This window comes from Lepisosteus platostomus, chromosome 1, assembly GCF_059453375.1.
Source record: "Lepisosteus platostomus isolate fLepPlt1 chromosome 1, fLepPlt1.hap1, whole genome shotgun sequence".
NCBI classification, from domain to species: Eukaryota; Metazoa; Chordata; class Actinopteri; order Semionotiformes; family Lepisosteidae; genus Lepisosteus; species Lepisosteus platostomus.
In genome coordinates this window covers 15,587,046-15,601,713 of record NC_142611.1, presented here as the reverse complement: position 1 = coordinate 15,601,713, position 14,668 = coordinate 15,587,046, and the positions used below count along the sequence as shown (strand labels likewise).

The following is a 14,668-nucleotide window of genomic DNA, read 5'->3' as shown; positions in this document are numbered from 1 at the left end:
CGTTTTACTCACACATGTAAAAGAATTCCAAGCTCGGATAAAGCAGCTGTATATTATACCTATCAGAAGGTAAAAGAAAGAGAGAAAAAAAGGCAGATTAGCTCAAGAAAGAATAATAGCATTGAACTTCACATTAAGGTCTGTAGTAAACAATTCCAACTTGGAACAAGTTTTTGAAATCTTTTAATATTATGTGGTCATTTCAGGAAAAGTGAGGTGTGGGAACCATCATAATATGGTGTGTTTTGAAGTAGTGAAATTTTGGAACCACAAAGGTTGTGTCCAAACCACATTTTTTAATTATGAGAAAGTAAACCTCAAAGGAATGAGACTCAGCAGGAGTAGAATAGGACAGGGTAGATGTGGAATCAGTGGACACTAAATAACAGTGGTTGTGTAAGTATTCAGCTTGAAGTACAGACCAGATTTGCCTTAAGAGTGAATAAGTCAAAACACTAAAGAACAGTGGCCTAAATGTATTAACAAATGAACTAGGAAAATATAGAGGAAACAAAAGTAGCTTATAAAAAAATTAAAAAAAAAACTGAAGATGTCAGTGAATGAAGATGTCAGTGAATTCATAAAATGAATGTCATGAATTGCACAAACATGTAAAAAAAGGATATTAGAATGTTCAATAGAGACAAAACATTATTACAATGATGGCTAAAATTTTTAAGAAAGGGTTATTTCAGTATTATAACAGCAAAAGAATAATAATGAGTGAAGTAGAATGAACCTGAGGTAATAATGACAAACTAGACAGTGAAGAAGAAATGTATTATGTAATTTGCTGATGTTCTAAATGAGTATTTTACTCTGGTGTTCATTAAGGAAGAAATAGACTATATGCATCAGTCTGTATGAAGAAGAGTTCTGTATTGATAGTGCAGTATTGACTTAGAAGAGGCCAAAGTACTAAATACTAAAAGTACAAGAAGCACTCAAGAAAAACTGAATAACACACATCCAGGCTTGATCGCATTGTACCAGTTGTGCATAAGGAAACAAGAAGTTCTATTCATACTGTAAGGCATTGAAACAGTGATTTCAAAGGTTGCTCAAGATAGTGATACTGTAGAACCCATGGAGTGTAAAATTGTTAATGTAATAACAATCCATTAAAAGGGCAACAAAACTGAACTAACTACAAAACATAAAGCCTCATTTCTTTTACATGAAAGGCTGTCGAAATTATAATTACAACTAAACAGATCCAATAGATCCAGATCTGTAAGCTATTAGGATTCTAGGGAATAGTAAATATATTCATAAAATGTTGCTCTTGGTTGGTAAACCTGTTTATTCAAAGAGTATTGTTGAACAGGTAACAATAATGGACACCCAGATAGCATACAGCAATGCTACAACACCATACTTTTGCTGAAAAATTTAAACGTGTATACCTACGACATTATGATTTATACTCGCACTCCTCGGTTTACATATAACTTGACTTATGTAAATTCAGCTTACATAAAAACCTATGGGCATTTTTGAGTTATGGAAAGTTAGATGCTTCATACCATTCATTTGCAAAACTTACCTTACTACTTGCTGTAAGTAATATGGTCTCCAGGTGCATCCACCAGAGCTCTATTTTGATGTTCTAGAATCATTCTAGAAAAGATCCATCTGGGTTTAAAGGAATTTCAACTTCATAGACAGCAGCGGAAATCCCTCACAAGTCTAAGTGGCTCCAGCAAAAAGGCACATACAGTAGAAGCAAGACAAGAATGAGACGATAGCCGATGGAGAGGCAATTGCAGCACACAGCACAAAAGCAATGAACTGAGGCAGCAGATTGCAACAACATCAGGATACAACAATATCAGTTACTAGTAATCAAAGGATGCAGCACTCACCTAAGAGGCAAACATCAAACTGCAATACTGAATTCACATTACTGGTGAAGTAAACAGTAAGCCATGCCAGCAGAGTGCAGCAGTCTCTGAATCTAACAGCATAGAGCATCAGTGATAACATCAGCCATGCAAGGCTATCCACTCTGGAGAAGAGGCTTTGCAGCAGACCATCACATAATCAGAGAGTTAAGCAGAAATAACACCAAAATGGCAAAGACAAAGAAATCCCAGCCACCCATGTGTAGCTAATGAAAATCGTGATAATACGTTGGAAAAAAAAACAAAATGAGTGTAAGCAAAAGGAAAAATGCTAGTGACAAAATAAAAGCTGCTAATGAAGATCTACTAAAAAACTAAGAGAACTAAAAACACTGTCATCCTTTGTGTGCCAGCATTCTTTCCAAACATATGATCTACTGAGACCGTATAATAAAGTTGGATTTAATGCAGTCACAGTATCTTATACAGTATATGTATTTAAATTCTCCGTCTGTGGGGAAAAAAGTAAAAGGACACTAGAAATAAGTACTTCAAGTCTGTTGCAGGGTTGCTCAGTGGTGTGGTGGTTCCTGCTTCTGCTTCATACCTTTTGGGTCCTGGGATTAATTCATGACTCGATTTTTATGGTATTCTCTGGATTGTCTGGTTTCTCTCCACCTCCCACACATTGTCTGGGTGAACTGGTATCTAAAACTTGTCCTTATGCGCTAGTGTATCCCATCCAACACTGCCACTGCCACAGTGTTGTCCCATTCTGTATCCTGTGCTTCCAGGATCAACTCTGGGTTTTCATTACACTAAATATTGAACATTAAACATCAGCTATCTGATAAAGGTGGGATGAAAAGTCTATTATACTGTTTTAAAAGTAGAGAAGTAAATTAACAATTTAAATATAGAAATCAAATTTATTTAATCTAGTCACACTTATTGCTCATCAAAATTTTATTCTGGGGATTAACTAAGTAACTGTGTGATGCTTGAATATGAAGTTGTTGCAGTTTTATCATTATTTGTCATCGATGGCTAGTAAAAAGTGGTAACATAGGGTGTTGTATCCTTGTGTATGGGAATACAGGGAATTTTTAGTTTTATTTATCATAGCTGGTGTAGATACAGGCTAACCTTTGCTCTCTAGGTTTCACTTGGAGCAATTACTGTATATTTAATTGCTCAGCAAATGACCTCTAAACCTAACTTGGACTTTCTGCAGGATGATAGCTGTAGAATACAAGTTTTCTGCAGATCATATAATTAAACTTGTTTACAGTTTCTGCAGATCTGTATTTTGTGATAAGAGAATGAGGCTCATACAGTACAGTATGTGGTAAAATTCCTGCTTCTCTGATGTGACCTCTGACATTCTCTGGCTAATGTTTTGGCATCCAAAAGGATTTTCTTAATTTGTCCGTTTGGTTCTACGGTATTTAGTTTTACTTGATTTTTTTGCATGTCATAAAGTTGTACGATCTATCCATCATTCCATCCATGTTCTAAACCTCTTTATCCAGTTCAGGGTTGTGGGGAACTCTGGAGCCTAACCTGCCAAGCAATGGTTGCAAGGCAAAATACACCCTTAATGGAATGCCAGTCCTTTGCAGGGTACACACAGACACACACACACCAGAGATGATTTTATAGAAGCCAATTAACCTGCCACTATATCTGTGAACTGTGGGAGGAAACTGGAACCCCCAGAGGAAGCCCACATGAAGACAAGGAGAACTACAAAATACACACAAATAGCACCCTGGGAACTTAACCTAGGGCACTGCACTGCAAGGCTGCAATATTAACCGTTTGCTGCCCTGAATCTGCACCATGTACAGTAATTCAATTTAACCTTCTAACAACTCAATCTCCTGTAACACATTGCAGGTGAAATACCAGGCAGAATGCAGCTCATTTTGTGGCTTCTGGACTTGTAAAAAGGGGGAACTTGATAGGAAATCCCAAATATACCTAAAGATGTCACTTATACTGTATGTTTATAAGGACTGCTTGCTAAAATGTGCTTTGTTCAGTTTCCTCTAAGTACTCCAAAACACATTCCCCCCAAGGATATGCTGTAGAAATATTACTTTTATTAGAGACAGACCAATAAAGTAATATAGCAGGAGAGCTTTTCCTACAATCTAGTCAACTTGAAAATTATCTGCTGTACCGTAATAAACTGAAAGTCACCTTTAGATACTTGAGGCTTTTGTTTTAGACACCAATAAAAGGCACTGTTCTTTCTCCATTGAATTTTTGAGACAAAAGGTAGATTTCTAGTCATCCCACAGGTTATTTAATCACCCTGGATTTTGTTTGTTTGCTATTTTAAAAACATTTAGGCCAAAATAACTTATGGTGGAGGAGAGAGGTGGTTCACAAAATCACCCAAAAAGTGTTTTCTTATGGATTTTTATAATATTTCAAATAAATTATAAAAAATAGAGAAGATAAATTTTGGTATACATGGGCATTATATTTTTAGCAGAGTTTTTAAGTTGTATTTATATTGCATTCAAAAAATTGCTTATGAACTGTGTGTTAAGATTAGTATAGAATCAAAATCACAGTTGTCTTCAATTTCTACATTGTGTGGGGTTTGATATACAGTATGGTCCAAAAACGGTCACAGGATGTGCTTTCAGTGGCACTCATTTGCATTTGAAGAGGTACTGTATGAATAAGCATGGGGATTGTGTTGCAAAAGCTGAAAGCATACCGAGATACCTTCATATTCTAGATCTAATCCTAGATGATATACAATTGAAGAAAAATTCACGTTCGGTTCCAGTTACTGTATGTGGCACTTTCATGTACCAAACCACCAGTAGGCAATGCTAGACTATACGACAAACGTAACTTTAAAAATCAAATAAAATAGCAAATCATGGATAACAACATACAGTACTTAATTCTTGTAGCTTTCAGTGGGTTAAGGGACCAGTAGAGAGACTTCAAGTCAAAGATGTTTTCCACTTTTTGGATAACTGGTTCATAATATTCTTCAAACTATACCATCATTTTGGATTTTCAACACTCACAAGGTAAAGCGTTAGGCAAATGTTTTCATAAAACGTTTTCCTTCGGTCTGTTAAACCTCTGACACCTCATAAGATCAGGTTAGGGGTAAAGCATAACATACTCTGGCACAATTTTTGCCCATTCTTCTTGGGAAGAAAGCTCAAGCTCATTAATGTTGCATAGGGAATGGTTTTGCAAAGCAATTTTCAAACTCTTTCCACATATTTTCAATAGAATTCAATTCAGGACTTTAACTGGGCTACTCAAGGACTTTCTTATTTTAAGGCAGAACAGTGTAGCTTTGCATGACCGTCCTATTGAAGGGTGAAATTGTGTCCCAGTTTAAAGTCTTTAGCAAGCTGAAACAGGTTTTACTGTAGTGTTTGCAGTACCTGTAGCTGAGTTCTATCTGTATTCCCTTCAATTTTGATTAAGCTTTCCAGTCCCTGCTTACGAGAAGAAACCCCATAACAAAATGTTTTTATGTAATGCCCTAGACGTAAGACACAAGACTTTACTTTTAGACCAACAGGTTTCACTTTTGTTGCATCTCACTGTAAAACCCTTTGCCACATGTTTGTAGCATCACTTAAACACTTTGTTGCAAACCTCTAGTGGGATCTAAGATGTTTTTTTCCCCCAGTTCCTTACAACCCCCCTTTGTAGGGTAACTGCATTATTGTTCTGGTATTTGGTTTCTCTATATGAGTTCATATATATATTAGTTCTCTATAAGTTCATTCTCCACAAACGTTTTTAGACAGACCTCGATCTCTTAAATGGTTTATGGAGATGGGAAAATGACACTGTTACACAGGGTAATTGAACACTTAATTATTAACACTAGCACAGATGTGGTTAGCTGAACAACTTAAAGCTTGCAAATAATTCTTAATTAGCTAAGAATAGCATACAGTATATAGTATGTTTAGTAGCGTACAGTATATAGTATATACTGTAGTATAGTTTTCAAATGTTTCGAAAAACACAGGAAGCATAGCAAATTTAAACAGAACCCACCCTTCTATTTAATAAGTTTATTATTACAAACTGAAACAAGCAGCAATGATGTCACTGATCCAGTGCTTATTGTAAAAGCTTTCTTTCTTTAGGAAGCCTTGGAAATCAGGATAGGTGTAATTCAAAATCTATAAAATATAAATTAAATTTCAAAGAAAGGTTTGAATTGTTTAATTCAATAACGTGCCATCTTTTCAACAGAGTGCCTCAAGTAGTGTACAGTATTAGCAATACAGGAGGTTCCTTTCAGATCTTTTGTATAAAGTACTGTTGTTTAAACATTGTCTCTGTCATTGAGAGATTACACTATTTTATGCTGAGGTAAATAGTATTTGCAAAGATACTTCCTTGGTTTTGTATTGGGGAATATTTTAGGCACTAATTCTATTTCTAGCAGGTGAAGTATAGGTTTTGAGAAATACCATCTCCAAAGTTGGTAACATGAGTAAGTTTGACCTTGGGCATTTCGTTTTCATTATATTCCAATTTAAAGAGTTCATGTCTTCCTACTTTTGTGCCTTGAATTTATGTCTCTGCCTTTCCCTCTCTCTGTTCAGCTTGAGTGTCTACTGGGAGTCGATGCCATTAACACTTTCTGTCAGTCACTTGCAATTTTAATGCAGCGCTACCCATCATGTGACAGCATCACAACCTGCTGCCAGTGCTGATTCATTGAAGAAGACACATTCCTAAGCTTTTTCAGTGGGCCAGGCAGGCCCCGCCTCCGAGGCAGTGGTCTGTGAGGTTGCAACATCTACAGATGGTGCTCTGTGAAGTGAAATGCTACTGTAGCAGGTCCCATGCACAGGAGTGTGCAGCTTCACAGAGGCAAGACAAAATCGCAACAGAGGAAATATTAATGACCCCTACACAAAGGGTTCACGTGGTGATACAGTGACAGTCTGTAGTTTTCTGCAGCATTACATGAGATTATTCCTAACATATGTACTGTACAGCAGGCAGTAAAGGTTAAGCCAAGGATTTTTTTAACAGGCTTCAAAACGTGGCAATTTGGACTACACGCTACACTTGGAACTGAAGCTGAAGTTTTCTGTCACGGACACTTGTCCTGAGGGGATTTATCTGCGAGGAATATCCTCTTGCTCAAAATGAGCTGCAGAAAGCGATGCAAACGGGAAATATTGAAATTCGCACAATATCTCTTTAGGCTAATTACAGGCACACTCAACGCAGGTAAAGTCCTTGCCTTTATTCTTTTAGCTGTGCTGATATTAATGATGGGAGGTGGTTCAAAGCTACAGAATATATTTGTTTTTAGTAAGGCTATGAGAGTTCATAATACTTTTAGTGACTGAAGAAAAAAATGAGAGCATTACTGAGTTTCATTTTGGTTCTGTAAGTTGTGCAAAAATTTACATTTCTAAGTGTTAAGTACAGTTGAGCAGCTTTTAATATTAAGATAGACACCAAACTGAAAGGGAATTATTTAGGGTGGTTAATAGTTATAAGCATTGTGAAAGTCGCTTATCATCACTAATGTAGCATAACGTAAGCAAGCATATATCACTATGCAGTATAAAAGTGTCTGCTTTTTCTTTGAATTAGAGCTCAGTAAAATGCTGAACAACAGGTATGCTTCTGAAACTTAAAGAGACATTAAATGTTGTCCCCTTTTTAGCCTATAGTGATCTAACAATGAAAAAGGTTTTCCAGTCATTGTTTTATTGGCTTAAATACACAGCTTAAAGTTATAGACCATATTATGCACAGATTGATGTAACTTGATCTTAGCACTAGAATCACATTTCTTTGCCTGTAGTGTCTAATTCAACCCCAAGATTACCTGAAAAGAAAGAAAAAAAAAGAGTTAAAGCACTGGCAGCAAAATTAACAGGCACCATGCTATTTTTTTAACATATTATACTTATTGGATATGAGATAAGCAAACAAACCTCAGTGGATTTTCTATAGGCTAAAACTTCATTGAATGTGATGCTGCACTAGACCATTATTTTCTTTCTGTGATTGTTAGTTTGCTAATAAACCTTGTCTACTTGTATTTGATGTACCTAGGTGTATATACACCATACATTTTGGTAGAAAAAAACTGTACATTTCTGAATACAAAAATGAAAGAATCACTGCAAGGTGACCTTGAAATTGTTTCTTTTTTCTTTTGTTTGGAGGTTGCCTTTCAGTGTATGGTCTTGCATTTCCTTTGTTACACATTTTCCCTGTTTTCATGTCTGTGTGAATTGATAAATCTGTAGATGCTTTGGTTCCCTAGCAGCTTGGAATCTAAGCCTAATAGAATGTTGTTCCTTTTCTATTAATTGACATTTTGTTGTACAAGACTGGAATTTGAAATCTGTTGAAAAAAGTGATTTAGTTTGCTTACTCATGCATGCTTCATTGTTCTTTTTCAGTTTACATAACTGTTTGCATGTTAGATACAGTATATATTTCCTTTCACAATAGTTAATCCACATAGTGGTATTACACAGATACTGTATAATGCTAGACTTGAGTAAATGGGCAAGAGAGTGAAAAGCAAATTATTTTTGAAGATGTCCAGAAAACTGAAATTAGTCCCCTGTTTATTTGTATCTTTATTGCAACAAACAAGATTTTTGGATGTCTGATTTTTTTATAGCTATTGCACTTGGTAAATATGTGCCATGCAGTCATTATATACTGTACCAGGCTTTAGATTCACTATACCATCCCTGACAGTATGATGCATTCATTGTCCCACACAGAAGGGGTTCAATCATTCTACCCAACCTGAGAGATTTGCCTATAAACAAGTTTTATTGCATTCCTATCTTCTGATTAGGTATATAATACTTATACTGTAGTGTTAACAGGTAACATTATGATAAACCAGATTTGTTATTACCACATGGTGATTTTCATGGAAGTAGAAACTAGCAATACATCAACAAAATTGTATATATATTTTATGCTGTAAAGCTGGTTCTGACACAAGCAGCGAATGATAGGCAAACTATGACCTTTTTCATCATGTTTAAATAAGTACATTAGATACGGTAGATTACTACTGGCTGCTTTTACATTCTCCATAGAAGTGATAGGGGGTGGGATTTTTAATTTCTACACACGAAAGAGAAAAAAAATTAAACACAACTTAGTTAACTGGACTTGTGTACCTTGTGATGTGTGTGGCCATGGAATAGGCCATTGTGGATGTAGGCTATTTTCTACTACACATTACTTCACAGAGGTTGTGTCATTTAAAAACATACGCTATTTTAAAGATAGGCACTGTTCAATACTGCCATTCTCAGACTAATTAATGCAATTTGGGCTGAGTTCCTGCACCTGTTTTCATGGTGGATTTAAGAGCAAGGGAATGAAATCAAGTTGCTGGTCACAACAATATGTTTCCATACCAACTGGTGGAACTTGGCAGTCACTGCCAAGTGTTTAAGTCTTTTGTATTCATTAAGAAATAATTTGGTACATCTGCTATCTAGATTTATGATGTTGTTGTTCTGTATCTTTTGTGTTATGGCACATAATATAAGGTTTACAATGTTAAGAGTTCAAAACTTTAAACCCAGAAGAAGAACTCAGAAGAAAAATACCACTTCTATCATTTTCCTCCAGGAAAAACAAACAAACAAACAAACAAACAAACAAACAAACAAACAAACAAAACTGCCAAGCATCACCAAATGAATGCTGCATGCATAGCAATTGTACTATTCATTATTTATGATAACTAAGTTGAAATACATTTTTTCCATCTTTACTGTATGTCTTCCCGGTATTTTACGAGTCATGTCCTGAAGTGTTGTCTGTCCGTCTAGCTGGTTTAACTCATCTTACCTTTACTTAACCTTGGCTTGCTCTTAGTCTGATTTATATGCAAAACAGTTTTCTATTATTTGGCTCAGTGCATGAGCATCTTATTTTTATGCAATTTCTTAAGTTCATTGTTAATTGTGGCAAGGAATTGGTCAATAAACTAATTCTAACATTATTGCTTTTGACATGAAATCCAAGTCTGTTAATTGTCTGTGAATTGCTTAGCCAGCTGTATAGTTTATTATTTATATTAGTTTTCAATAAACATAAATGCTGTAAAAGTTTTACATGACATACAGTGCATAAAGTGGTCTCAGTATTTCCTCAGACTAAACAGAGATACATTAAATAACAAATGGTGCAAAAAACAATTATTTCTCACTCCAACTTTAAATTAGACATCTTTTAATAACTTACAGGCATTAGATGTTCAGAAAGTTTCGCTTGTGTAGTAAATATTATTGCTTCCACAGGAAAAAAATATCAGCTGAGAAAGCTTTCTGTATATTTCCATTTAATATACAGAGTGATGTATTTGCTTACTTCAAAGACTAACATCATTTCAAAGCAATATCAAGGCACTTTATCTTGTCAGTACAATCTGACTTGAGGCCTTTATTGTAACACTTTGCATGTTCATACTTTTATGTACAGTATTTTCTACTTTTTAGGCACTCTGTCAGCTCCAGACAGCTACTGCACAGTAAATATACAGTTTGGCCCCGAAGAGAATGATATCTTAAATTTGTTTCCATCTTGTTACCTTTTGTCCTTGGGGATATTTTTGTGTAGACACTCGGAACTACCGCTGCCCCATTTTTAGCTAAAAAAATCTCACATCTTTCTTTTTTTTTCTTTTGCATCTTTATATTCAAGGACATCCCTGTCCTTTTCTTAGGTATTTTTAGTCTGCTACTATGATAGAAAAAACTAAGCTCTCCCCCGATGCTAACCCAGTGAAAAACCCAGTGGACATCTTAATCAGTGAAATACAAGCCAAAGAACACAAGCGGAAACTACATCGAACTTCTTTTAAGACTGAGACCAGGGGTCACTTTTTTTTAAACAAAAGGTTAAGCAGTCTTCAACATGCTGTACTACCAAGCCATGGCTTCATTCAAAAAATTAATGAATTAATTCAATCTTCTAATCAATTTACCTCCAATTGGACTAAATGGGCTGGTTTGCTCTCTCTCTTTTGTAACCTTTGTTATGTTCTGTTGGTGTATTTTCACTGCCTTGATGAATTCAGTACAATTCAGTGTTCTCTCTTATTTCCTTTGGAATCATAGTAGAAAAACTGCATTCACTCTGAATCTAATAATCTAACAATACTTTATTGTTTTAACCAAGTGTATAATTTCACCCATCCGCTGGAAGGGTCCCTGGCAGTAGTGATAAGATTTATGTAAAAAAGAAGTGGGACATAATGCAATTTATTCCAAATCTATAAGTTTCGTAATGCTCAGGGGCAGGTCCTGGCAGGGAACTGAACCCTGATTGCTGGCAATAGAGTCAAATCATTTGCCTCATCAACAAAAGGTTGGGATCCACAAGCAAGGTGAAATATTACTTTCTTAACAACATGCCCTCTCAGGGATGTGCATGTTATATGTAAGTTCATGAGTCTAGGGAGAGCATTTAAATATTTGCAGAAGATATCCTGTCTTCAGTCGTCAAGATATTTCCCTATATAAATGACTCAGGGAAATTCTGAAATGACTGTAAGAGTTCATATTACCCAAACCAACATAGACTTTTATATTATGTTGGACAGGGAATGACAAAAGACATGGTGTTGGTGGCGAGCAAGTTACACTGTTAAGAGGATGTAAATATAATTTGATGACTGTGTACCATATCTGTAATTCCTCTTCACTAGGAAAGGCATTCTGAGATGGAAAGTTAATTTTTCACATCCTAGGAGTGTAGTGTACAGTTGACACAGAAGGAATAGTGGCTTTTCAAACAAGAGTGACTGCTAGAAGAACACCAGAACTAATAAAAACATACTGACTTGTCCTTTTCAGAAAAACCTGTGACCTGATAGAAAAGCTACTGGCTAAGATGAGTGAGTTTAAGACACATCTTAAAGTCTGGGGAGACGTATCTGCAACAATACCTTTGTTCTGATGAGAAGATCTAAAAATGATCTACAGTAGGTACAAAACCATGAAGACTGATCAATAAATAAGAGAACAATTGACACAAGAAACTATGTTTAAGTAATTAAAAACAGTTGAGATTGTCAAAATGTTGTATGTTATAAGTACAGTATAGTTTTAAGGTGGTTTTTCCTGGTGTAAGTAGTAAGAATAGAACATGTGCCTGCACAGGAGCAATATCATTCCTTTCTTCACTGTCATACAATACCAACTTGTGACTTGTGGGTGAAGGGTTTGTATTTCAACATGATATTGACATTAACCCCACAGTCAACCGTGACCTAAATTACTTACATCGGAGAGAGAGAATCAACAGGTTTTGCCGTTGATGTACTTTCCGTGATAATCCTGTGAAAGGTTAGGGGATGAAAGAGGCATGTAAGCATAACTATTCTGTGAAACATGAGTTGGAGAGAATAAATGAAATAGCCAGCGCTACACTAATTATGTTTTGTGATGCATTATCTTGAGCAGGTATAATTTATAAGTGTGTATGTGGGGAGGAGATTATTAGGTGAAAACACCTCTATTGCATTTTCATATGTGAATTGAGGCATACATTATTTGTGCAAGTGGAGTAAATGTACTTACAAAAAGTGCCATTCCTTTTGAAATGTTCATCTGTCTTCCTCTGTATATTAAATGTGCAAATCAACATCTTCTAAAGCATTAACATATGGTTTCAATAAGCACTAGTAATACACTTTTCCTTTTTCTAATAGAGTAAATTACAGCAGGGTTGTGGAATTTTTAGGTGTTTCTTATGGCCGTAGGTTAGGTAGTGACCTAGAAAGATAGAATTAAAAAAATAAGCACATTTCCTCCCTGCAAGGCTTTCTCACACAGCAGCTCTTGCTGTTTTCTCTCTCTCTACTGTATGTACATTTTTTTATGCTATCCTGTTTTGCTCAAAATGACTGGCGGTTGAGGTTTATGAATGCATTACTTCCAAGGACTCTTAAGAAAGTGCTGGCTTGAAGTCACATTATGTCATTTCAATGTGGCCGGGATTGCTCGTGTAGGGCATGATTGACAAAGCTCTATAGGGATTGGGAAGCTTAAGCGTCCTAGGGCGTCCTTTGCTTGTCATACAACAGTGACTTCTGGGACTTGCTGGGCTCCTGTGAGCTTGCGGTGTGTAAAATGCCACTCTGACATGTGCACGTTTTAGAGAAAACACATGTATAATCCTCAAAGCCCTCATGGTGATAGTAGGGTGGCAGTGAGTTGATTAAGGGAAATTAATTTTGTTCTGTTTTTTTTTTATTTGTATAGGTTCCCAGTGAAAAGAATGATACAGTGTCTTCTGAATTTAAATATCCTCTGTTGAACTGTAAATAAAACCTATTAAGCATGAAACTCCAGGTGTAAATTCAGTATTTTATGTTAAAGTTGAAAACTACATGACTTTAACTTTCTCTGTTGTATGTATAGAGTAAATATGTCTGACTGCCTGTTGTTTAACTTTCCTAATACACTTTTAATCAGTACCTCTGATTTTGACTTTGAAAATCTTGAAGGTGGTACTTCTTGTGGCCTTTTAAAAGGTTTTTAAGCTTCCCATGAGACATAAATGAACACTTCCATATGTAGAACCTCTTGTACCCCACCAGGCTGTGCGATCTGAACTGTGTGAAAACAGAGACTGATGATGGATCAAGCACAACAGTTCTTAACCATTTGGTCATTGCATTTGGTACAGGTGTTGCACTGAAATTTTGTTGTAGAATGATCTGCAATCAAACTCAAGCTTTTTGACAGAAGGCAACAGGGTTTGTCTGAAACATCCTGGTACACTTTGGAAGCGGCCTGTCCTGCAGAACTAACAAGGGTATAACGACTAGAGAATGCAGAACATTCCTGAAACAGAGCTGATCTCTACAGTATCTCTTCTTCACAGAAAGGATGGCACTCTTTTTCAGCATGAGCTTTGCAGCTTCCACTTTTTGTACTACTGAGATCTGTTTCAGGTAAGACTGTCCAAAAACACAATTCGTTGTCACAGTATGTGGTCTTATTTGATTTGGGAGTCAGTTTCTCTTGAATATATATATATACTGTATACAAAAACTGGTTAAAGTGGGGAGGTGAATGTTTCACTTTTCAGTCTGTGGCCTTGAGAAATACTGCACTATATATTCAATATAACAGAAACAAAAAAGAGACTATGTGCATGTCATGGACAAATTCCTAATATTAAAGAAAAATAATGTATGAAGCACATTGATAAAGGATAGAAAGTAACACATACTCATTCCAGACTTTTGAGTCAGAAGGTACAGTATGTATTTCTCTTTTTGTTTCAATTGAGTGGAAATCCCATGCATCAACCCTTGCTCTTTAAAAAATTAAATGCATTTAATTTTGGACATTTCAAGTGTCTGAAGGTTGTCTCATTTTTTAGCTTTAGACATAGTCTTGAACAGTTCTAACTTTTAAGGCAAAACATTGTAAAAAAACTACCTCAAAACGAGTTGTAGAACTCCACCTGATGTAAATAAACTTTGGATCCAGTTTTTAGAAGGCACAACTAAAAACATAAAGAGAACGAAACTATTGTTCTTTTTTATAAAGTACGCATCTCAGTGCAAGGCATAACCATTTACAGCAAAACCTGAATGTGTGTGAAAGTGTAGATACCACTCACTGATGTGAACCATCCTTGTTTCAGTATTTTTGTTTGGTGACATCTATTACCGGCTCAGGTTGCCTCCAAATTCTGAAGACAGCAGATTAGAACCCTGTGTACTGAGCCAAATATTAAATATTTAACACAAGATGCCAGAGTGTGTGGGTCTTAATAAACTTTAC

General features: G+C 35.8%; 1 protein-coding gene across 2 annotated transcripts in view; it reads left to right on the top strand.

Annotated features, from left to right (window-relative positions):
• Positions 1–14,668, top strand: part of kcnip4a (potassium voltage-gated channel interacting protein 4a) — a 540,475-nt gene that overhangs the window by 91,397 nt on the left and 434,410 nt on the right. Inside the window, exon 1 of one of the 2 annotated variants that reach the window (XM_088625570.1) lies at positions 6,690–7,094. The exons of the other annotated variant lie outside the window; for it this stretch is intronic. Within the exon in view, the coding sequence (XP_088481696.1) occupies positions 7,010–7,094 (85 nt within the window). The 5' untranslated portion in view covers positions 6,690–7,009. Of the gene's footprint in view, positions 1–6,689; positions 7,095–14,668 lie in introns of those variants that run through there. 2 annotated transcript variants of the gene reach the window in all.